Genomic DNA, 24,501 nt, shown 5'->3' with positions numbered 1-24,501 from the left:
TCGGCCACATTGATAACGGGGAGCTTCCCAGGCAGAGGGAAGAGCAGGAACAGAGGTGGGCCCCGACAGGACACGTGCAGGGTCCTAAGAACAGCAGGACCGTCACTGTGGCCTGACGTGCCAGGCAGAACCCCTCGTGCCTTGCTCCAAGTCCAGGCTCCAGCCTGTAGGTGATGACCTGTCACCACGTGGTTTTAAGCAGGACAACTCCTACAGACGTGCCTTTAGACAGATGAGCCAGGCAGCAGTGTGGAGGATGGGTAGGAGGGGGACAAGCCTAGGGCACAGCGACAAACCTTTACGAAGAAGGGCTACCGCAATCTCTGTAAAATGACATGGGTCCCCCCAGGGAGGGGTGAAGAGGGAGAGACACATTTGAGAAATATTTAGGGGGCAAACTCAGTAAGGGTGACTAAGGCTGCTGTCAGAGAAGAGTCTAAGGTGACCCTGAGGTTTCCAGCTTACATTCTTGGATTGATAAGATGCCTTTCAATGAGATAAGGAAACATTAACAGAAAAAACCGCAGGGGAGAGGGTTCTGAGCAAAGAGAAGAGACTGTAGAAATGATGAATTCCGTTTTTGACATATTGAATTTAAGATGCCTTTGGGATAACCAAATGGGGGTGTCACACAGGATGTATGAGTCTCAAAATCTAAAAAGAAGTTTATAAAAAAATCAAATAATGCCCACTGTCTGGCAGTGTTCCCAGACTGGAGAAAGGCACAATCAGGGACACAGATGATGCTGCCTGGACTGATATTTGGTAAAGCGGAGACAGTCAGCATGTTCTTGTAGGATCTCTGACCCAGAAGTAAGCAAACTGGTAGTATCGGAACCACGGCAAGACTCAGCTGTACCTCATTCAAGCTCTGGAGTGAATCCTAGATTCCCCACTTACCAGTTCTGTGATCTTGGGCAAGTTATTTAACCTCTCTGTGCCTCAGTTTCCCCAACTATAAGAGGGGATGATCATCACACCTATGCCTATACTCTGTATAGGTATACCTATAGTATACCTATACTCTGTGTTGATGATCATCAACACAGAGTTGTGGTGAGGATCAAGTAATATAATACTTGTGAAGCACTTTGCACGTAGCCTGACATTGTAACACAGCACACGGCACACTCTATAATCAACTCTGGTCATCATTGATAAGGACAATAAGATAATTAGTTTGAGGAAGTCATTTCACTCTGATGACCCTTATCTGTAATAAAACAGGGAGAATACCTGCTTTAACCTTATAACTTTATAAAAAGTTACTGGAGACATCAGGTGACAACGGACATGAAAATGACTTTAACAACTATAAAGTACTACGTAAGTGAAGACTGGGCCTTTCAGCAGGGACCAAAGAGGTTTCCCTCGAGCAGCTCAGGTCCTCAGTATTTTTGTTGCTGTGGATGTTTTGTTCCATGACTGTGCATCCCTGTCCTATATAATACATTGCTTTTGGTCCCAAGAGGAAACAGCCACACACCAAAGCCCTCATAATGGGCTGAGTGCAAAAAGTCACAGCAGAGAATACTATTCAGCCATAAAAAAGGAATGAAATTTTGATTTATGCTACAACGTGGGTGGTCCTTGAAAACATCACACTTAGTGAAATAAGCCAGACAGAGAAGGACAAATATTATCTGAGATTCCACTTATATGAGGACTCTAGAACAGGCAAAAATCAGAAAGACAGCAGAATAGAGGCTACCAGAGGCTGAGAGCAAGGAGGGAGTTACTGTTTAATGGGTAGAGAGTTTATGTTGGAGATGATGAAAAGGTTTTAGGTATAGATAGTGGTAATAGGTACAGAACAGTGAATTATTTACTGCCACTGAGCTGTACACTTACAAATGGTCAAAATGATAAATATTATGTATATACTTTTAAAAAATGCACAGAAGTCATCAAAGCAAGGAGTGGATGCTCAGTGCAACCTGTTACTAATGGCAGGAACATGAACAAATAGGTCTCCAGAGACTGGTAGCAGTAATGAACTGAGGTTCTTCATCTCTTCCTGATGTGAAGGATAAACATCACTGGCTTCAAGAAGACCTCCGAGCATTAAGTAGGTCAGCACAAGAAACTGTGGGCTGAGCTAGGCAATATTCAAATGCTCCCATGGAAGCTCAAGTACATCATTTCTTATTCTTGAGCATAAATGGCTGTAATAAAGTAAGTCACCATCTTTAAAAGCAAGCATGCGTTAGTTTCTGATAACAACTGATTCTTACTAACTCTTCTCTGCTTACAGATAATGCATCTAGCAGCTCTGTCCCAGTTTTAAAATCATCCCCAAACTTGTTCACCTCAGGAGCAGAACCAAAGGTCCTCATGCAAAGTGACTTTTCAATCTGGTGCAGATTCAGGGGAAAGATAAATGCATTTTCTCATGTGTGGTCAGACATTCAGTAGGTACTAAGTGAACCAGATTCACACGATGTGTGATTCCTAGGAATAAACTCTTGGAAATAATCTACTATTTGTGCTTGGACTCTTGAGTCTCCAGCCACACTGAGCTTCCTGCTACTCCTTGAAGCTGCAAAGCCCATTTCCACCCCCCCAGGGCCTTCGCACTTACTGTTCCTTCTGTCTGGGCAGCTGCCTCCAGATATTCACATGGCTTGCTTGCTCACTATCTCACATTCACATCTCTAGAGATTCAAAGGTCACCATAAACTAGAGGTCTTTTCCAACAATTCACATAAAATAGCTTCCACTCCCTACCTCCTGGCACTGTCTATCCTCATGCCCTGCTTTATTTTTCTGCAGACAATTTACGTGTGACATTATATGTATATTGTCTCCTCCTTTACCTCCATCCCAACCACCAGAATATAAGCTCCATGCAGACAAGGACTTTGTTTTGTAGACTGCTATCCCCAGAGCCTAAAACAATATTGGCTCATGAAAGGAAGTCAACACATTTTTTTAGTGATTCAATATTTTTATAGATTACACACTACACAAAGTTCTTACACTATTATTGACTATATTCCCTGTGCTGTACATTATATCCCTGTGATTTACTGTAATATATTCCAGTAGTTTGTACCTCTTAATCCCCTTCACCTATTTCACCCATCCCCCTCCCCTCTAGCAACCATTAGTTTGTTCTCTGTGAGTCTGCTTCTGTTTTGTTATATATGTTTGTTTTTTAGATTCCATATATAAGTGAAAGCATATAGCGTTTGTCTTTCTCTGATTTATTTCACTTATTTATTTTACTTTACTTCACTCCAGATCCATCCATGCTGTCACAAATGGCAAGATTTCATTCTTTTTTATGGCTGAGTAATATTCTATTGTAATATACATAAAACACATCTTTAACCATTCATCAGTTGGTGGGCACTTAGGCTGCTTCCGTATCTTGACTATTGTAAATAATGCTGTAAGGATGTGGAGAAAAGGGAACCCTAGTGCACTGTTGGTGGGAATTTAAATTGGTACAGCCATTGTGAAAAGAGTATGGACGTTCCTCACAAAATTAAAAACAGAACTACCATACGATTCATCAATTCCACTCCTGAGTATTTATCCAAAGAAAAAGAAAACACTAATTCAAAGAGATATATGCACCCCAACGTTCAATACGTTTTTTTAAGTGAGTGGACAAAAAATTAAGTTCTCCTATCAGTACATCATTCTTTATATTGATGAGAATGCCTTGCCCAAGATTACCTAAAAAAGCAATGATTTGTTTCCTTTGGCTGAGAAGACAACAACTGTCACCATCCCTTTACACCCTGCCCAATCCACATCAAATGTTTTCTAAAATTTAATAAAGTCTGGGCCTCTTTTTAAGAAAAAAAAATTTTGCAAACACTCAGCATTTGAATGAATAAATGATATATGGTATAACCATACTATGGAATATCATTCAGTAATAAAAAGAAATGAAGTACTGATACATGCCATAACACAGATAAACCTTGAAAACATTATGCTAAGCGAAAGAAGCCAGACATAAAAGGCCACACACACTGTATGACTGCCATTTATATGAAATATCCAGAACAGACAATCCATAGAGACAGAAAGTAGACTAGTGGTTGCCTGAGGCTAGGATGGGGGGTATTTGGGGGAGATTGGAAGGTGATGGCTAAGAAGTGCAGAGTTTCTTTTTGGGGTGATGAAAATATTCTCAAATTGATGATGGTGATGGTTATTCACAACACTATGAACATACTAAAAACCACTGAATTCTATACTTTAAATGGATGAGTTGCACGATATGTGAATTATGTCTCAATAAAGCTGTTACCAAAAAAAGTGCTGGCAAATCATGTATACCATTTAAATATGTAAGACATAAAACTGGATATAAACTGCTTATACATACAGGTCTTTTACAAATTTATAAATTAAACACAAATTGTATAACCAATAAATTCAGAGTAAAGATGTTCATGTCGGAGAAGATTTTGTTATTTAACTGAAATTATATCCCTTCTCACAACAGGAATCTGTCGTGAGTACCTTACCCAAGTTCTTTTGAGTTCAGCACACACAAAATTGGATGACAGTATTCTGACAACCAGCACAGCACAGGTGCCAACAAATCACACCAGTCACACAAGCCACGAGCAACTCAGAGAGCCACCCTGGGGAGCGTGGCCGCATTGCAGCCCTGCGCTCCATGTGCAGTCTCCATTTTTCTGTCGCTTTCTTCTGTTCCCATCACTGCAAAATCGTAATTCCTACAAGGTGTGGTACCGTCACTTGTCCTTCACCTTATGAGAATTCATTATAGACATATTGTGAACTTTTTCTTCAGGGCATGACAATTACAGAAGAACTATCTGGTGCCAACACAAGGAAACAAACACAACTGTAGACAATAAAACAGTTGGCAGCACTCAGGCATAATATGGCCCTTCCAAGAGTCTGGAATAGGCTTATTTTACTTTGTTATTGGATCAAATGAAAACACAAAATTTTTTAATTCTTATAAAGAACTCAGACCCTGGAGACTACATCCCTAAATTCCAAGAGAGCCACAGAACCCATTTTGAGAAACACTCATCTACAGACTAAGGGAAAAAAATAATTGGCATGCAAAGCTGATGTCTTTTAAAAGCTAATATTTACTGGGTGCTTAAGTGTGTCTGACAGCCAACTTGTATGGTTTTCTGACCCCACTGTCCCTGTCCAATACACACTAATTAGAAAGGAGAGAAGGGAACTATTATTTATGGTGCACAATCCATGTGCTAGGCACGTCGCTCAGTGCTTTGCATGCACTCACATAAAACCGTAAAATATATCTGCCAAGAAGATACTCCAACTTTACTGATTAAAGACTGAGGCAGTAAGAAACGTCATACAGCTAGTCAAGAGAAGGAAGAGGATTTGAACTTAGTTCTTCCTGACCCCGATACTAGAGCACCTCAGTAAAGGAGTGGAATCTTTCCAATCCCCGCTACAAGCCTAATACTCAATTAATACCACCACCACCCCACCCCCCTGCCACCACCATGGTGTCCACAAGCTAATCTCCAAAACCTGTGAATATGTTATCTTACATGGCTAAAGGGACTCCTAGATGGGATTACATTAAGAACCTTTAGATAGGGGAGATCATCCTCGATCATCAGAGGAAAGAGGAAGAGCCAGTGTAATGATCAAGGTCCTTATACACGTTAGGGGAAGGCAGCAGAGTTAGAGCAGGGGTTGGAGTGACATGATTGCTGACTTTGAAGATGGAAAGGGGCCAAGGACTAAGGAATTCAGGAAGCCTCTAGAAGCCGGAAAAGCGAGGGCATAGATTCTCCCTAGAGCCTCAGAAGGAAAACAGCCCTGCCAACTCCTTGATTTCAGCCTCATTTCAGACTTTTGACCTCCAGAACTGGAGGATAACTGTAAGATAATAAACTTGTGTTGTTTTAAGCCACTATGTGTGTAGTAATTTGTTACAGCAGCAATAGGAAATTAATAGGGCCATGCTAGGTCTGTGTTACAATCTAAGCTGCTCAGGGGTAGACTTGCCAACTCTGAATTTGGGAAGAGAAGGAAAACAATTAATGACAAAAGAGCAAATGATACTGAGGGTAGCCACTTAGGGGGAGAGTTACATAAAGGGATGAAATGATTCCTGGACAAAGCCTCCCGGAAGCGGGTAAAACATAGATTTCCTGGCTGAACGTATGAAGAGGCCACGTGCAGGGGCTTAACGCCTGTGGGGAGGGAAACACAAGTGCAGCTGTAAGGCACTCACAACTCCAGTCACTACTCCATAAAGCCACCAGTGTCCCCAGTCCCTGGATCTTCTCCCAAGAGCATTTCATTCCTGTTCTCCCAAGACCATCCAGGGCCTTTTTATATTTGTTTGTTATCATGAGAGAAATTTCTGGAAGAGGTGGCACCACTGGAAGGGAGCTGTAGGAAAGGGGAGAGCTTGGCCATTTCCTGGTCACCTGCCCATTCCGTTCCAGGCCACGGATCACACCACTCCTGAGCAGTCCTTCTTGAGAAATCAAGTCACTGTTCAATGGCAAACTCTGATCCCATGCTGGACTACTGTGAAAGCTGTTTGCAGGGTGGCCAAGGATTTACCCAGCCCACAGCCAGAGGAGCCACGATGGGGGACCACACAACTCTTGAGTGCAACTGGCTGCACGCACCTACCCCTCCAGGTCCAGCTGCGTGGCCTCTGTGAGGCTACACTACATTTCTACTGCAGGGATCTGTCCCCTGGGTTTTTAACAGCCATAAATCTGGTCTTTACCACAAACCTGTCTTCTCTCCAGCCCTGAAGGCCCAGCAAGACGCCTCTCTCCTTCCCCACCTGAGGCTTCCCTTCCAGCAGCTACAACAGGTTCCAAAGGTGAGAGAGTAACAGAACACCAGCTGCCACTCTGGAGCCCAGCCTGGCTCTCCACATGCCAGAGTCCTTGGTAGGTTACAGAGTTGGTTAGGTCTGACTTCACTGCAGCCCTCTTCCTCCCTGGCACTCCCTCAATAGAGCCTCGCTGGGTTTCACTGCTTTATGCTCACACGGTTATCAACTAAGATTAATTTTCTCAGTCACTCAACAAAAGTCTACTCAGCAAAGGCTGGCACCCTGCCAGACACTGGGAATACAGTTGCTACAAGTGCTACAAAAGAGAGAGGTGTGGTGCCACAAGATCACGTGACAAGACAAAATGACCTAGTGGGGGAAGCCTCCCGAAGGATGTGATGTTTGCACTGAAATCTGGAAAAAGACGCTGGCTATTAAAAGGAGCTAGATGAAGCAGCTCAGTATCTCTCAGGGTATTTATCTGCATTTATGAAATGCTTTGAAACCCAGAGGAATGTATAAAAATGATACCGATGAATATAAATTGTCCTTTTTGGTTTATAAAGTATTTTTTCATGCATTATCCCAGACTCAACGATAGCACCAGAGAGAAAATAAGTATCATCCTTTCCCCTTTATAAACAAGGAAACTGAAATTAATGGCAGTCAGATACCTCACCAAGGTTACACATCAAGTCAAGGGGACTCGAGTCCAACTCTCATTATTCTTCACTGAGAGCTCTTTTGACTACACAGCTTTCCGAGGAAGCTAAAAAGTGCAATGGGGGGAATGGTATTAATATTTGGCAACAATGGACTTGAAAATCATACCAGATATTTGGCTGCCAAACTCACCTATTCACACAGCAGGCCCAATGGTGCAAAGCCAGTAGCCTGATTTCAGTATTACTGGCCACCCTTCAACTTTCAACCAGTTAACTTCCAAGCAAGCAACCCCAGTGTGCCAGACCAACTGTGGGCTCATGCAGAACTTCTCTGAACTTTGTGAATTGTTCTAAGCTGTGCAGCTTTAAAAAAAAATAAAAAAAAAAAAATCGTATCCCCTCTTCTCTTGTTTTCTTCATCCAGCCAGCATCTTCTCAGGCCTTTGGATCCTTGGTAGACAAAGAGCAGGGTAATCATCCAGTGCTTCTGAGGAATATCTCTTAAGCTTCCTTCCTGCCTGGGTCATCACAGGGATCAGAGGAGAACACGTGGGTCCACCCAATACGAGGCAGCTAGTATGGAGTGGGGGAAGTATGTGATCTGGAATTAAGAGGGCCTGCTGATTTGGTCTGGCCTCCACCACTTAGCTTATCCTATTTGGTAGACAATAAACAAGGCAGGCGTGGTAGGTGGAATGATGGGCCACCAAAGGTGTCCATGTCCTAACGCCTGGAACCTGTGCCTGTGTTACCTTACATGGCAAAAGGACTTTGAAGATGTGATTTAAGAATTGAGAGATGGGGGCTTCCCTGGTGGCGCAGTGGTTAGGAATCCGCCTGACAATGCAGGGGACACGGGTTCGAGTCCTGGTCCAGGAGGATCCCACATGCCACGGAGCAACTAAGCCCGTGCACCACAGCTGCTGAGCCTGTGCTCTGGAGCCTGCGAACCACAACTACTGAGCCCGCGCGCCTAGAGCCCGTGCTCCGCGGCAGGAGAGGCCACTGCAATGAGAAGCCCGCACACCACAACGAAGAGTAGCCCCCGCTCGCCGCAACTGGAGGGGGCCCGTGCGCAGCAGCGGAGACCCAACGCAGCCAAAAATAAATAAATAAATAAAAATAAAGTTCCCTTTAAAAAAAGAATTGAGAGATGGGAAGATTATCCTGGATTATCCATATGGGCCCAGTGTAATCACAAGTGTCTTTATAAGAGGGAGGCAAGAGGGTCAAAGTCAAAGAAGCGGATGTGGTGATAGAGAGTTCAGAGTGATGAGGCCACAAGCCAAGGAACACAGGCAGCCTCTAGAAGCCGGAAAAGGCAAGGAACAGATTCTCCCCTAGGGCCCCTAGAAGGAACACAGCCTTGCTGATCCATTTTTATTTTAGCCCCATAAGACTCATTTCAAACTTCTGACCTCTAGAACTGTAAGATAATAAACCTGCATTGTTTTAAACCAGTAAGACTGTGGTATTTGTTTCAGTAGCAATAGTAAACTAAGACAGAAAATAAGAGAAACTGAAGATTTCTTAAGAGTAAGACAAACAAGGGAACAGACCAGGGTCTTCATGTGTCAAGGGGACTAGCTAAAGGTACCTCTTTCAACCTTGGGAAAAGTGGCAAATCCTGAATAAGGAAACAAACAAAAAAAGAGCAGATCCAAAAACTATTGCTACCCACAGCTGCAGTTCATTCCAACTCAGTTTGACGGTCAGGGCTTCCCACAATTCATCCCAACTCCCAACTAATCAATGGAAGTTCCTAGAAGCCGTCCAAAGAAAACAAGGAAGCAAAAAATGTGCAGTGAATTTCCACTGGCCTTACTCTGCAGCAGTGCTGGGCTGGGCATCAGAAGATCTGGGTCTTCCTCCTGTGTGACCTTGGGCCTCTAAAATCTGAGGGATAAACTGCAATTACAGTCACTTCAAACAATGAATGATGGGCTACGATTCTGTCTTTGAAGTACACAAAAGACTGAGTTTAAACAAGTACAGTTTATTGGGGAAAAACCTTCATTCAGGAAACACTACTGTGTACTAATGGTCAGGCACTAAGTTAGGCAGTTGAGGTTCAAAGACAGTATGATGTGACGTGGTCACCTCCCTCCAGGAGCTGCAAGTCCTCCCTGTGCCACAATATCCTCATCTCAGGGGTCATCTGGCTGCAGTATCTACTGATTATTGACTCCATCCCTCTGTAACCCACAGGTCTTCCCTGTCTCCCCCAAATTGGGTTACATCTCCCAGTTACACACTTTCTTAGCTTCTTACCCTTTTTCTAATAATATATAGTTATTCATGTGCCTGGCTTGTCCATTACTGAATATAAGCACCCAAAAGAATATTGAAACATTAGCCCAGGATAGAGTGTTCCATAAATATCTGATGACTGAATGAGTGAATAAATGAATGCGTGCACATGCATTATGCCGGCTGACATGGCCGGAGAGCCTGGTGTCCCCTTCCTTCCTCCATGCCCCGTCTTCCCACCTCTCATCAAACAGAGGTAACAAATAGGAACACTCCAGGCTAATCAAATGAAATAATGTATGTGAAAGTATGTTTAAAGTTGTAAATGTACGAGTTATAAATATATATGAATAATAACTATCAGCCACAGGGCAAAAGGAAACACTAAACACCCTTCGCCAGCTGAGCAGGGCTGGCTCTCCTGCTCCTCCCTTCTTCCTCCCCCATCTACCTCCCAGGTCTCAGGCTCTCACCTGTATGGTCTCCACTCTAAGCAGCCTCCAAACACACTGCCCCGGGAACATGCCACGCTAGTCACCAGAGCCTGACCAAGAGCTGTGCATCCAAGCAAAGGGACACTGCGTGACCAGGGCAGGGCATGGCAGGGCCAGAAGTGGTTCTACTTGGAGTGTTAGAGAAGCAGAAGGTGAAAGTGCTAAATTAAGGAGAGGCCTTCTAAGAAGTGCTGATGAATTCATCCACTTATGTGCCAACTCATACTATGCCAACTGTGCTAATGCTGCACTTACAACCATTCACAACCCCAGATCTAGTCCTTAGAAGTACAGTATAAGGAACTCCCACACCCTGGCATTGGGCAGTTCAGGCAGGAGGCCCCTATGACAGCAAGTAACCTGGCAATCCATTGTGAATCCATGTCCTGCTCCCTGAGACTACCCAGAAACACTCCAAGTGCTTAGTGGTTCCCACCCCAGCAAATCCTTACCAGAAAAAGACAATTCATCTATTTAAAGAAAATTCATCTATTCATCTGTTTAAATTCATGTGTACCAAGAAGGTATACGTTACTGAGAAGAAAAAAAAAATCTTGGAACCCTTTTATACTGTTGCAGGAATTAAAAATGGTGCAACCGTTATGGAATACAGTATGGAGGTTCCTCAAAGAATTTTTAAAAAGAACTACCATATAATCCAGCAATCTCACTTCTGCGTATACATCCACAGGAATTCAAAACAGGATCTCAAAGAGATATGTGCGTTATCTCTCTGAGATCCTGTTTTGTTCAGGAGCATTATTCACATGCTCCTGTGAATAATGTTCACTGCAGCATTATTCACAGTAGCCGAAAGATGTTAGAAACCCAAGGGTACAGCAGATAAATGGATAAAGAAAATGTGTTACATACATTCAACTGAATACTATGCAGCCTTAAAAAAGGAAGGAAATCCTGTTACATGCTACAATATGGATGAACCTCGAGGACATTATGCTAAGTGAAATAAGCCAGTCACAGAATGGCAAAGTATGACTCCATATATATGAGGTATCTGAGTAGTCAAAATCATAGAAAGAGAAAATGTAAAGGTGGCGGTCAACAGCTGGGGGGAGAGGGAAGAAGAATTAGTGTTCAATGGGTATAGAGTTTCAGTTTTGCAAGATAAAATTTTAGAGTGATCTGTTACACAACAGTGTAAATATACTTAACATTATTGAATTATACACTTTTAAACGGTTAAATATGTGATATGTTATTAACCACCATAAAAAAAAAACTTTGAAAGCACATGAGAAAAGAAAAAGATGCCGAAGACAGATAACAAATTTTAAAAGAAAATCTACATGGCGAGGGAACCAATGAGAAATGAGGAAAAGAGAGAGGAAAAACACCAGTCAAATCAACAGTCCATATATTTAGCTCAGAGTCAACACTGCAGGTGTGGCACTGGGGCAGGAACAGGAATCCATACAGCTGCTGGAACCCCAACTCAGAAGATGAATCTGGCCAACCTCAGGCCAATCCCTTCACTCCAGGTGCTTCCCTCTCTGTGAAATGGAGACAATCTGCACTGTCCCGTGCAGAGCTCCAGAGAGGATCAGGGAGACTGGCGTCTAAAGGGCCTGGCGAGGCACGACCCATTTCACAGACGTAAGGTTACCATGATCCTTATAGTAACCGCTTCTCTCTGAGGACGAGACACTGCTCAAGGCCAAGCTGGAGGCCTGCACCCTGTGAATCCACAAGAGCATCCAGGAACCAAACTCCGCAGTGTCCTGCCCAGCTTTAGCCTGGCACCATTCAACACAAAAGGACAGAGTCAGGCACAGTCTTTTACACAGAAATCACATGCCCTAGTTCTCGACAACTGTAATTACAGGCAAGACAGCTTTTGAAAGGGAGAGAAGAAAAGAAAATAGCAGCCTGGACCTAGCAGTGAATCGGGGGGTTCAGGGTAAAACACACACCCAAAGTTCTTATTGGTGGTCAGACTAAACAAGTGATTGGACAGCCAGACCAAACAGCTTTCTGGCCAATTCATTTCTCCATCTAATTTAATGAGCTGCTCATTAAGCACCAGAAGCAGGTCACAGGGAACGGAGCTACTGGCCCATGGCCAGTTGGGCTGACAGGTGATGAGGGAAGAGGAGACAGGGGCCACACTCCAGCCCCAAAGGCCTCCAGATCCCATGCATGGCCAGCCCCACCACACACCCTGACCCTCCGTTGCTTCAAGGGGATGTTCTCCTGTACCTCTGTTCCTTCTGCAAAGTTGTATTTCTGCCACTGACTCCCTCACTGGGGAAGCTCCGTGTCCCTACCTTTTGGTTCTCCAGCTGGGATCATCACCCAAATTAGGGAGCAGCACAGCCCTGGGCATGAATCCCAGCTCCAACTATTGACACCAATTTGATCCAGAATTAATTATTTAATGCCCCAGGCTTCCATTTCCTCATCTATAAAATTTAACAGTAATACCCTCACCTCATCTAGAGTAGCTACAAATAATAACATTATTTCCATATTAAAAGGCCTAATAAACCACCTATCACATAGTAAGTACTGAATAGTAGCTACTGTTACTGATAGCTACTATTATTAATATTTGTTACTGTAATAATGATAGTGATATTAGCAACAACATATGCGCTGTCTCTTAGTCAAATATGAAGAAAAGAGGGACTTTTTTTTTTGTTGAAACCCCAAGGTCACAACCATGATGAGAGCAGTAACCTATCCTCACAAGAGCAACACCCCAGATATGCTCAGCTGAGGCCTTGGTGCTTTCTACCTGAGCAGGAAGGTGAAGGAAGAGAAGAGGCCTGGGGATACTGAATGCCAGGCCTGAAGCCAAAGGTGTGATGCATTTTGCATGTTCTCACGAAACCAACTGGAGAACTGCATTCAGGCCACATGCCCACCACTTCTAGACCTCTATGACTCTCTGAGCCTCAGTTTAATCTAGAAAATGAAGGAAACGTGACCCCTTCTTCACAGCTTACTATGAACATTAAATGAACTCACGTGAAAGTGACTCATTTCTATGTCCATGAAAAACAGTATTGTTGTATTTAATAGTAGTTTCAACAAATTCAACTTAACAATAAAAAACGCTCAAGGGGCTTCCCTGGTGGCGCAGTGGTTGAGAATCTGCCTGCCAATGCAGGGGACACGGGTTCGAGCCCTGGTCTGGGAGGATCCCACATGCCGCGGAGCAACTGGGCCCGTGAGCCACAACTACTGAGCCTGCGCGTCTGGAGCCTGTACTCCGCAACAAGAGAGGCCGCGACAGTGAGAGGCCCGCGCACCACGATGAAGAGTGGCCCCCGCTCACCGAAACCAGAGAAAGCCCTCGCACAGAAACGAAGACCCAACACAGCCAAAATAATAATAATAAATAAATAAATAAATAAATAAATAAATTTTAAAAATGCTGAAGGACAGGGAGGGCCAAAGCAGTGAAAAAATTATTTTAGTAGGTGGATGAACTGCTTAGAGAAACAGAAGCAAACACACTAATTTTCTTCCCAAAATTGCTGTCATTGAATTGAGGTTTCTGTTGCTCAGGTGAATTGACTGAAAGTAAACCTGGCAAAAAGCAAAATGAAGCTCCCAACATCTGTATGTTTTCCACTGAGGTGAGTAGATTCTTCTAGACGACAAAGAGTCCAAACCAGGCTGCATTCAGGATGACCAATCCAGCCACCTCTGACACCGATTCTCTCCAAAAAGTCATTACAATTTGTTTGACCAATCCCAACCCTACCTTCGAAACGCACAAATCTAATTTCCTCTGTTTCATGACAGAGCACATGGGCAAATTCCTTCACAGTGATCAGAAGACAACTTAATTTTTATTCCATCTCTGCTCCGCGTACCACAGACTCCGAAAGCAACAGGTTGGAAAGTTGGTCAAACTCTATTCTAGAGTACCGGAAATGGCAGAAGAGAACCCACACACATGTCCAGAGCCTAAAGCAACCAACCAAGGAAATTCTGTTGAAATCCCACATTTGTTCTTAAAAATTTAAGTAGATCCTCTTTATGTATCACAAAAAAGCTTTACTTTTTAAATGCTTTGAGCCAATTATCAGCTAATTACTAATACTAAACCTTTTCACTAAAATCTTTGAATAAAAAAGATACTTCACCAGTCTCCCTCATTCCCTGGCAGAACCCACACAACCTCAAGGGTAACGTGTCTCAGTTTGAGAAGCAGCAGGTCACAAGAGAGGGAGGGTGGTAGCCCTCCAGCCATCATACATCCATTTTACCTTGGTCTTTAATCAAGATCAACCACCTAATTCAGAACAGCTCCCCTGGACCATATAGGGGTCTTGCAAAGAGTGCAGCCATCCATTCTGGTACCTCCAGTACTTTCTAAAAGGGCGGACGCTTGAGTTCCAGCTCCACAACAGCCCCACCTCCAGCCACTCACCCGGATCCGACGCATGGCAGCCACAATCTCCACTCTGCTGTTGGGCCTCGGCACGTCCAGGCTTCCGACATACTGCGGGGAAAGAAGCAAACACTCACTGAGAAGAGGGATGGCAAATGCCCCTAATCACAGAATGTTAGGGCTGGAAGGACCTTTGGAAGTCATCAAGTTCATCTTCCCATTTTACAGATGAGGAGATCAAGAGCCAAAAGGATGTCTTGAGACTATTTCTAACTTTATAAAAAAGCAAAACAAGAAACCGCTTCCTTTTCATCTCGTTCTTAATCAGAGATGCAGCCAAGGACTGTGTTTAAACAAGCAGTCTCCTGAAACAGAAAGAGTTGGGTATGAAGAATCTCCCACCACTATCTTTGTGGCAAGCTACTTTGCCTTTGTCTCAATTTCCTCATCTGTAAAATGGGATTTCAGTAAAGATAAAATGAGCTAAGGTATAAATCTCTTACACAAATCTGGTCTGCATGCATTAAAGTCATCCAAAAGAATAAAAAAGATGAATATCTACTTTTTTTAATTAATGGAACTGCATTGAGTTAGCCCTGGATGTTATAGAGACCTCACACATTTGAGTAATTTCCTAAATGGAGAAAAAGAATGGACTAGTTATGTATTAAAAAATTTAACTTGGGGCTTCCCTGGTGGCGCAGTGGTTAGGAATCCGCCTGCCAATGCAGGGGACACGGGTTCGTGCCCCGGTCCAGGAAGATCCCACGTGCCGCGGAGCGGCTAGGCCCGTGAGCCACAACTACTGAGCCTGCGCGTCTGGAGCCTATGCTCCGCAACAAGAGAGGCCGCGACAGTGAGAGGCCCGCGCATCGCGATGAAGAGTGGCCCCGACTCGCCGCAACTGGAGAAAGCCCTTGCACAGAAACTAAGACCCAACACAGCCAAAAATAAGTAAATAAATAAATAAATTTATTAAAAAAAAAAAAATTTAACCTGATTAAACTTTTAAGTTAATTTTAAAACCAAATGACATACAGGTTGTCTAATACTGTATATAATTTCTTGCTGTACACTATTCAAATAATGCAGATATATGCAGAGCAAAAGAATAAAGTCCCCCACTGTCAACAGTTTGATGTACATCTCTTTTTGTATATTAATGGACATATATATATATTCATAGACACCCAGAGGAATTTCTTTTATGTAAAAAGATTCATACTACTCACGTTGTTCTGCAACTTGATTTTTTAACTTTAAATATAACTTGGACATCTTTCTCCACCAATGCATACAGGTCTATCACATTACATGTGATGGCTCCCCTGATGACTGATGGACACTTCCCCTAGGGCACTACTACAAAATTGCTTCCACAAACCTCCTTATCTACACACCTTTGAGCTCATCCAAGTAGCCCTTTAGGCTGGATTCCTACAAGTGGGATTGCTGGATCAAAATTAGAGATTATTTCTAGATATCATTACTTAGCAGGATGAAACAAGGAAAGAGGACAACCCAACATTTATTAAGCACCATCCCATTCCACACTGACCCACTGGAATTTGTCTTTCCTTTTTACACACACATATAAAATAGCCCAGAGGATATCCTAGCAATTAACAGCGCCAGGATAATTTAAAAGTCTACGCAACCCAAGATTGCATTAATAGAAGATAAGAGCAGGACAGTCATTTCTACAGAAAACATATTTCCTGTGGTTACGGGAATGAAAGGTTCTTCCTAAAATTTGGAATTAAGGCTGGCCCCAGTGAGGAGGGTTTACAAAAACTAAATACTGGGAAAGGATTTCCCCTAGTACTGATCCACAGTTTGTGCTAACACACTGAAGATCAAGATTCCGAGCAGCCTGTAGGAAGTCTGGGCCCCAGATGGACAGCCTCACCACAGCAGGTAAACAAAGCCCCCTCGATCTAAGGATCTAAGCGTGCTGTCAGCTTTAACCATGGCTGGTGTTTCTGCCCTCTGAGCTCTGCTGGGGCCCCTCCGTTTGTCAGCATGTCAGTGACCCACATAAGCCAGGAATGACGTGAGGCCGGGTTTGTGATTGCCCAACTTCAAAGCACCCCCCCTGCCAGGGGCAGTTTCCATGCTCCCTCTCCTGAACGCTGCACGCCTGATGGCTCTTGCCCTGAACTCTGAGCAGTCAGGGCTGACTTGGCAATCAGACCTTCAAGGCTTGTGTTCCCTCTGGCATCACATGGGAGCCTGGATCTCAAGACCAAGCAAGGTCACCCGTTACAGGTAAACCTGGAGGACTGAACGGTCCTCCCACACTGATCCCTGCAACCCCAGGAAAGGGCCTGCTACCCAGTGAGGTCCACAACTGGGCCTGAATGCAGATGCCCAGATGCGTCCCATCCCCATCCCTTCTCAAGAAGGGGCCCCGCTGGACTGAGAATCCCAAAGCGTTCGGGGTACAGTGAGGATGGAAGCAACACAGACAGAATGGAGAGGCAGCTTTCTAGCTCTGGACAAGGTTTCCTAACAAGAGAGTAGCATCCTGCATGTGAAGGCACTCACGTGAGGACACCCAACATCATCATGCTATTAGTGCCTCCTTCACGCCATCAGCCAACCTGGTACATGTGCACGCATACACCACACACCTTCACACACACACATCAGGGCACACGTTCACACACCTCATGTGCCACATGCATACACATGACTGATCACCACACACACACACACACACACACACCCCACACAAAGCATGCACACGGTCATCCCACACTCACTAACACATCCCACTTGTATTCACACCACACACTCACTCATCCTCCTTCCCAATCATGTGAAGAAAATCACAAATCTGTCTTTCTGAGGAGAGTCTGGAGCAGATAACCCATCTCTACCATAGCTGCACCTTACGGTTATTCAAGGAGATTAATAGGAAACACGAAGTAGGGATCAAAAGCCAAATATCCACACTAATCATGAACCAAAAAACAGTGACAATTTCAGGGAAGCAGGGGAGGGGTCAGAAATCCCACTCCTCAGGGCAAAACCAGAGAGTACAATAAGTGATTACTGCCGTTATGTACATATATAACAAAAAAAAAACCAAAAAAGTATCTCGATACCTAAACATTACCACCTCCACAACTAACTTCAGTCCATTCTGAGGCTCCATTTTGGGCAAAGTGTAAGACACAGTCGTAGACCAGACCCACCTGAAAGGTGGTTCGTACAACCACACAAGTTTAAAAATATCAGGGCCTGCTTCCTTTTCATTACCACCTAGAAAGAAAAAAAAAAAAAAAACTAGAAGGAAGATGCAAATTGTACTAAGTAATCAACATATGAGATTTATCCAAGTCAGTTTTTTATTTATTTATTTATTTTATTTTTGGTTGCATTGGGTCTTCGTTGCTGCACATGGGCTTTCTCTAGTTTCAGCGAGCAGGGGCTACTCTTCGTTGCGGTGCGTGGGCTTCTCATTGCAGTGGCTTCTCTTGTTGGGGAGCACGGGCTCTAGGCACACAGGCTTCAGGTGTTGTGGCTCGCGTGCTCTAGAGCACAGGCTCAGTAGTTGTGGCACACGGGCTTAGTTGCTCTGTGGCATGTGGGATCTTCCCGGACCTAGACTCGAACCCGTGTCCCCTGCATTGGCAGGCAGATTCTTAATCACTGTGCCACCAGGGAAGCCCTATCTAAGTCAGTTTTATCTGTGGCTTCCTCTTCCAATGGAAGAGGAAGGTACGTGAGTGCCTTCACATGCAGGATGCCACTCACGGAATAAGCAGGAGTTAAGTGCAAATAAGGTTAACCAACGGACTTCAGATATTCTTTGTAAGTTTCCAGAAAACCTCACCCTTGGTGCTAGGTTAATACCTCATGAAGTTTCTTTTTGTTGTTGGTTTGTTTTTTGGTGGTTTTTTTTTTTTCCCATTTTCTTGCTTCCACCCTATCTTCTGGAGATTAACTTCTGAAGACAGTGATAAACTGAACTGTAGTGTTTCCTGGTACATGAATCACACTAAAAACATCAAGACATAACAGCTTAACACAGCCACAAATATCATCGCCGCCCATCGACTTGTTAGACTTTCTGCCCTTGCCCTTATCAAGGAACTCCCTTTATTTACAAGGTTTCTGTCAAGTGTTTCCAGAGACCAGGAAAAAGCTTATGTATGAATCAAAAATAAATGCATCAGATGATTCTGCTTATGATAATGTTGGAGAAACTGGTATCCTCAGGCTAGGCCTCCAACAAACTCTGGACAAGATACAAAGAAATAACTGCACAGAATGTACGAAGAGTGAACTATGGATACATATAAACTATGGATATTAGTTAATTATAATTTATCAATATTGGCTCATCGATGGTAACAAATGCACCACACTAATGCAAGATGTTAATAATGGGAAACTGGGCGGGGGGGCAGGTTGAGTGGGTATATGGGAACTCTGTCCTCACTACCCAATTTTTCTGTAACCCTAAAACCACTCTAAAAAAAATTAAGTCTGTTAATTGAAATAATAAAAGTAACTTTGAAGGCACTGGAGAGAGACCAAAAGCAGGCAGAGACTGGCAGAGAATCAACCCTTAAAAGGAGGGAACCACACTAGGTAAGACCTGGTTTGTGCAGTTTTGCCCAATAGCACAATCCTGCAAGTGCTGCCTTGGCTGCCTGGAGCTTAGGCCAAAAGACTCACTCAGACGGCCTGGGGAGTTGGTCACTAGAGCCTGAAAGTGAGCAGAGACTTCTGACAGAAAAGGAGCCCCAATCGTGCATAAATCCCACTCAGGTCTTGGATGACCCCACCAATTGCACATGTGCAAAGGAGGCTCCAAGGAGTCCAGCAGAAGGTGGCAGCTGCTCACCTCAGCACAGGCAGATTTAGGATTTAAGACCAGCCACATCAACTGTCCTTAAGAACAAAAATCCACACTCTTCAGAAGAAGATAGCAGAATCTTCTGTCATGGGCTATAAAAACCCCACTGACTGGCCAATGCAGGCAAGGCCATGGGGAAAGACCACAGTGCCACATTCTCCTGGGGTAAAAGGACAGGGCCCCCATAAATGGGCACAATGTAAAGGTCCCTGGATCTCTGCATTCCCATCTTATATCTCTCTGAAAACCACTCAGTGCTACAGCCTCAGCCCAGAGCACATCCACGTGAGGTTCAGGAGGACACCCCTCCTGTTACAGAGATAGACAATGAGGCCTAAAGCAGTTAGCAGGTGGCAGAGAAGGGGCTTGCTCTCCCCCCAGCTCCTGGGTCCCAGTCCAGGACCCTCCCCACTGCCCGCATTCTTATTAACTCTCTCCCTTCGGGTCCCAAACCTGGCCTGGTTTTTATTCCATCACCCTGCCTACCTTCTCATATCCTTCAGGTCTCCTGGCCACATTTGAGTTCTCTCTCCAAAAATACACAGAAGCAGTAGAAAATCTGATACGCTGCTTGTATCTAGAAATCACCAGCTGTGATGGGCCCATCTGAGTTAGTCCCGTAACCAATCCTCTGTCCTGATACCTGCTAAAAACTTGGAATCATAGGTGCAGACAATTTCCCAAGGGAACCTTAGGAATCACGTCCAAGGTTATGTCACAGAAGAAAGATTAAGTAAGAACATATGAAAAGCATTTAGCACCGCTGGGTATCCTGCCCGCACTTAATAAATATTCACCACTATGACTCCATCTAAAGTTACTCTTTTTCAACATCATGCTGTATCCTTCCCAGCATTTAACATGGTCTGCACTTAGGGGTTTGCCTCATTTACATGGTCGCTATCTGCCTCGCCCAGTAGAATGGAAGCTCCTTGAGGGCTGAGACCTTGCCCTCATATTCCTGCATTCCCAGCCCTTAGAACGGGGTCTGGCAGAGTAAAACTCAAGTATCTGCTGAATGAGTGCGGGGTAACTGCAGCCCGCAGAAGTGACCTGGTCCAAGGACACAGTTCATGGCAGAACTGGCATCGAAAAGCCCGTTCTCCCCACTCCAGGCCAGCGCGACTGCTCCAACAGGAAAGTTCCTCCTTGCCTGCAGAAACTGCTCTTGGTGCACAGCTGAGCGTCCTGCTGAGCAGGATTATGAATGTGACCTGGGTGAAAGTTCTCGCCTCATTTAGCATCGAACAAAGCAGCATTAACTGCAGCAGCAGCGGTGGCCCCAGATTCCAGGGCACGCACTCAGCCAATGACCTTCTACTAAATGCTCTGGGGGAGGGAACCAAAAAGAGAAAAGCTGCCTCGGGGTGCCCCACACCCCACTTCTGCGGCCTGCTCTGTTCTCCAGGTGCTGAGGTGTGCAGGAGGGGGAGTGGGGACTTAGAAGTACCCATATGGACATTTACCAGTGTTCTTACCACCGCCTGCAACAAGACAGAAGCCTCAGTGCAGGTTCCCCTCTCCCCGGTCCTCCCCCTATCCGTCCCCAACACCCACACACCAGAAAAGCTTCCAAGATGCTTGCAATGCAGCTGCACACCATGTCTTTATTTATTTGTAGTCTAAGAGGAATGAAGCACTTATATTTCTTCCTCTCTCTCCCAGCCCATCTGAAAAAGAAAGTACTATTTGAAGGCCATCTGATGCGACTGTGTCACTATTGATCAGGGGCTCAGCGGGGGCCAATGAATGTGCCGGAGATCACAGCAGAATCCTCCCTGCTCCTCAACATTAAGGGTCTGGGTGCAAAATAAATAATTGTGGTGACTTGTCTTTATGCTAATGCCTTGCAATTCTCTAAAAGGCACAGAGGGTAAGACTGAACCATGCAACGTGCCCATGGAGAGGCTGCCTCTGTGAGTTCTTTTAGTCTCCATTAGCAAAAGCTTAGACGGGTTGGCTTCATCATTTTTCTTTATTATGAGGACTCTGAATGATAGAGCAAAGAGGAGAGAAAAAAGCAGTAAGACAGAAACCTGTTCTAGTCTTTCAACTATTAGCTCTTGAATGAAAGCCTCAGCTTCACAATTAAGATCTCTCGCTTACATCACAGATGCAGGCACGGGGCAGGGGCTAGGGCTGCATCCTGGTCAGGGAGTGCTTTCCATCCCTGCCACCTGGGATGCTTACTTAGACTGCAGGTTATTTCTCCTATAGGGGAAAAAAAAAAAAAAAAAAAAAGGAAAAGGGGGAAGCCCAAGGCATAGTGAGAGGCAAAGAGAAACACTGACATTCCATGATACTGAAATCACCTGTAGAACAACCAGGTAAGCCAGGAATGGAGAGATGAACAAAGAACATGAGAAAATCATAGGGAAGTCAGACCCAACAGCTTAAGTGGCCTTAAAGGTCATTTGATCCAACCCTTCATTTTACAGAAGGGAAAACTGAGGCTCAAAGAGAAGAATATAGTTTGTGAGTGGCGGAATCAGAACCAAAGTGGGTCTCCCTACCCTTCACTGAAACACTCATACTTCAGTAGGAAATAAGCATTCAGGATGAACACAAGCCAGTGTGCCCCAATAAGGCCTGGTTCACTACATTAAACTCAAACTGAGCTAGACAAGTAAGCCTGTGTACAGACACCAGAATGATCATGAGGTCAAAAACAAACCAATGAAAAATTTCAGGGCATGAAGATTTGCAGAAAAAGGAAAAGGGATCACCATTTGATTCACTGAATGACATTGGGAATGGAACTGAAGATGTTCATTATGAAAATGGAGCAATGACACTGAAGGAGGAAAAAATGATCCCACTACTGGAAAGGACCAGGGAACTGAAGAAACACAGAGATGAGGAGACCCCAGGATGATGCTAGAGAGGGATTTCCCAGTACCAACACTCTGTACCTGCTAGATTCTAGGTATTTAAACTCTCCAAGCCTGTTTCATCCATAGAATACAGCTAGTATCTGTACTGCCTATAAGTCAAAGTTGTCCTAAGAATCAAAATTAGATCATGCAGACAAAAGTATTCTAGTTTTTAAAATATCATACAACCATAAAGAGATGATATTCTTTATATCATTATGCTCTTTCTTTGTGAACCAAAAAGACCCTGAGGAGGCAGAATTTGTAGCTCTACAATAACCCTGTCTTGGATTCTCACAGACTAACGACTCTGCACAAAACAAGGTAATTCAAAATGCCACAGAGTTAATGGGAGGATGGAATCTAGAATTCAACCCCAACAGGCTCAAACAAAAGGGAAGGGATGAACGGCATGAGCAGGGAGTGTCACCAGTGACCAAGCTACACAGACACTGACAGACTCCCGCCCCCACCCAAGGACCACCTCCAGCAGGGAGTGACTAACTATGACACTGCTCACAGAACCTCACAGAATAGGCTCAGCTTGAGGTACATACCTTGTCACGTTTCCCTCCAGATGAACAGGCTGTGACCAGGAAAAGAGTTGGGGATGCAGGATCTCTAGTACAGCGGTCATTTATCACTGACCAAAACCCCACAACTAGTAAAATTTCCAGATAACTGGCAGGTACCCCCATTTAAATACCAACCTTTTCTCTATTTCTCTCTCTTTTCTCTTTCTTGACTGGAAATTGTCCTAAAATATATTATACTCTTCCCTAATAACTGAGACTCTGAACTAGAATCCAATGTATTTCTTCAAGATTCAGAATAACCATTATATACATCACTTAATATATAAGCTAATATCAGCAATGACTCCATGAGAAATGTCTCCAGATTACTACTATGTCTTTTGAATCCTTGAGGCTGATTTTTAGGACTTTTCTAATGCTTCCTACATTGTTAGCAGCAAGAATGATAACAATATGCCATATATGCTTCTGCTTTTGACAACTGTCCCCAAATCCTCAAGTACTAGCAAGACAAATCCAACAACATATAAAAAGGATTGATACAATGACCAAGTGGAATTTTTCCCAAGAATGCAAGGTTGGTTTAATATATGCAAATTAATTAATGCACTATACCATATTAATGGAATAAAGGACAAACACCAAATGATCCTCCCAATAGACAAAACGTGTTTGACAAAAATCCAATATCCTTTCATGATGAAAACACTCTACAAACTATCAGTGGAAGGAAACTTCCTCAACCTAATAAGGAACATCTACGAAAAACCCAGGGCCAACATCATACTGGATGGTAAAAGACTGAATGCTTTTTCTCTAAGATCATGACCAAGTCAAAGATGTTCATTCTCATCACTTCTATTCAACACTGATCTAAAAGTCCTAGTCAGGGAAATTAGGCAAGAAAAGAAATAAAAGGCATCCAGACTGAAAAAAGAAGAAGCAAAACTATTTACAGATAAGATTTTCTATATAAAGATCATGTTAATACAGATATACACACACACACACACACACACACACACACAACCCTATTAAGACCAATGAATGCGTTCAAAAATGAAAACAATTCTATTCACAATAGCATACTGTAATATTCAAAAAGAGTAAAATGCTTAGGAATAAATTTAAGTATAAGATGTACAATGAAAATTATAAATCATAATTGAAAGAAAGTCAAGACAGCATAAATCAATGGAAAGACTTCCCATGTTCATTGTTCAAAAGACTTAATACTGTAAAGATGGCAATACTCTCCAAATTGATCTACAAATTCAGTGCAATTTCTACTAAAACCTATACACTGTTGTTACTACCAGCACTTCTGATATCAAATGTGTGGGTTTTTCACACCAAGTAATTCTCCACTTCTCTGCAGACACCAACTGGGTATCCTACAATTTAATTCAATTCTGACACTAACTACCCAGAGTTAGCACAGACCCCCCAGTTAACAGCTCAGTCCCACAAGACTGCCCCGCCACTTCAGACGCCAATCACAAGTCTTCAGTCTCGTGTACCTCTGACCAACCAGCTATAAATTACGGGTTCCTATGACCCCTCTCAGGTTTGATAATTCGCTGTAACAGCTCACAGAACTCAGGGAAACACTTTACTTACTAGTACTGAATTATTATAAAGGATACAAATGAACAGCCAGATGAAG

At 43.7% G+C, this 24,501-nt stretch overlaps 1 protein-coding gene across 1 annotated transcript in view; it reads right to left on the bottom strand.

The window, feature by feature from the left end:
- The window catches only part of LOC137762788 (carboxyl-terminal PDZ ligand of neuronal nitric oxide synthase protein-like), a 315,104-nt gene that overhangs the window by 216,075 nt on the left and 74,528 nt on the right, over nucleotides 1-24,501 (bottom strand). The window contains 1 exon segment of the mRNA XM_068541164.1: nucleotides 14,596-14,667. Coding sequence (XP_068397265.1) covers nucleotides 14,596-14,667 — 72 coding nt within the window.

This window comes from Eschrichtius robustus, chromosome 3, assembly GCF_028021215.1.
Source record: "Eschrichtius robustus isolate mEscRob2 chromosome 3, mEscRob2.pri, whole genome shotgun sequence".
In the NCBI taxonomy this organism is placed as follows: Eukaryota; Metazoa; Chordata; class Mammalia; order Artiodactyla; family Eschrichtiidae; genus Eschrichtius; species Eschrichtius robustus.
This window is presented reverse-complemented; position numbering and strand designations above follow the sequence as displayed.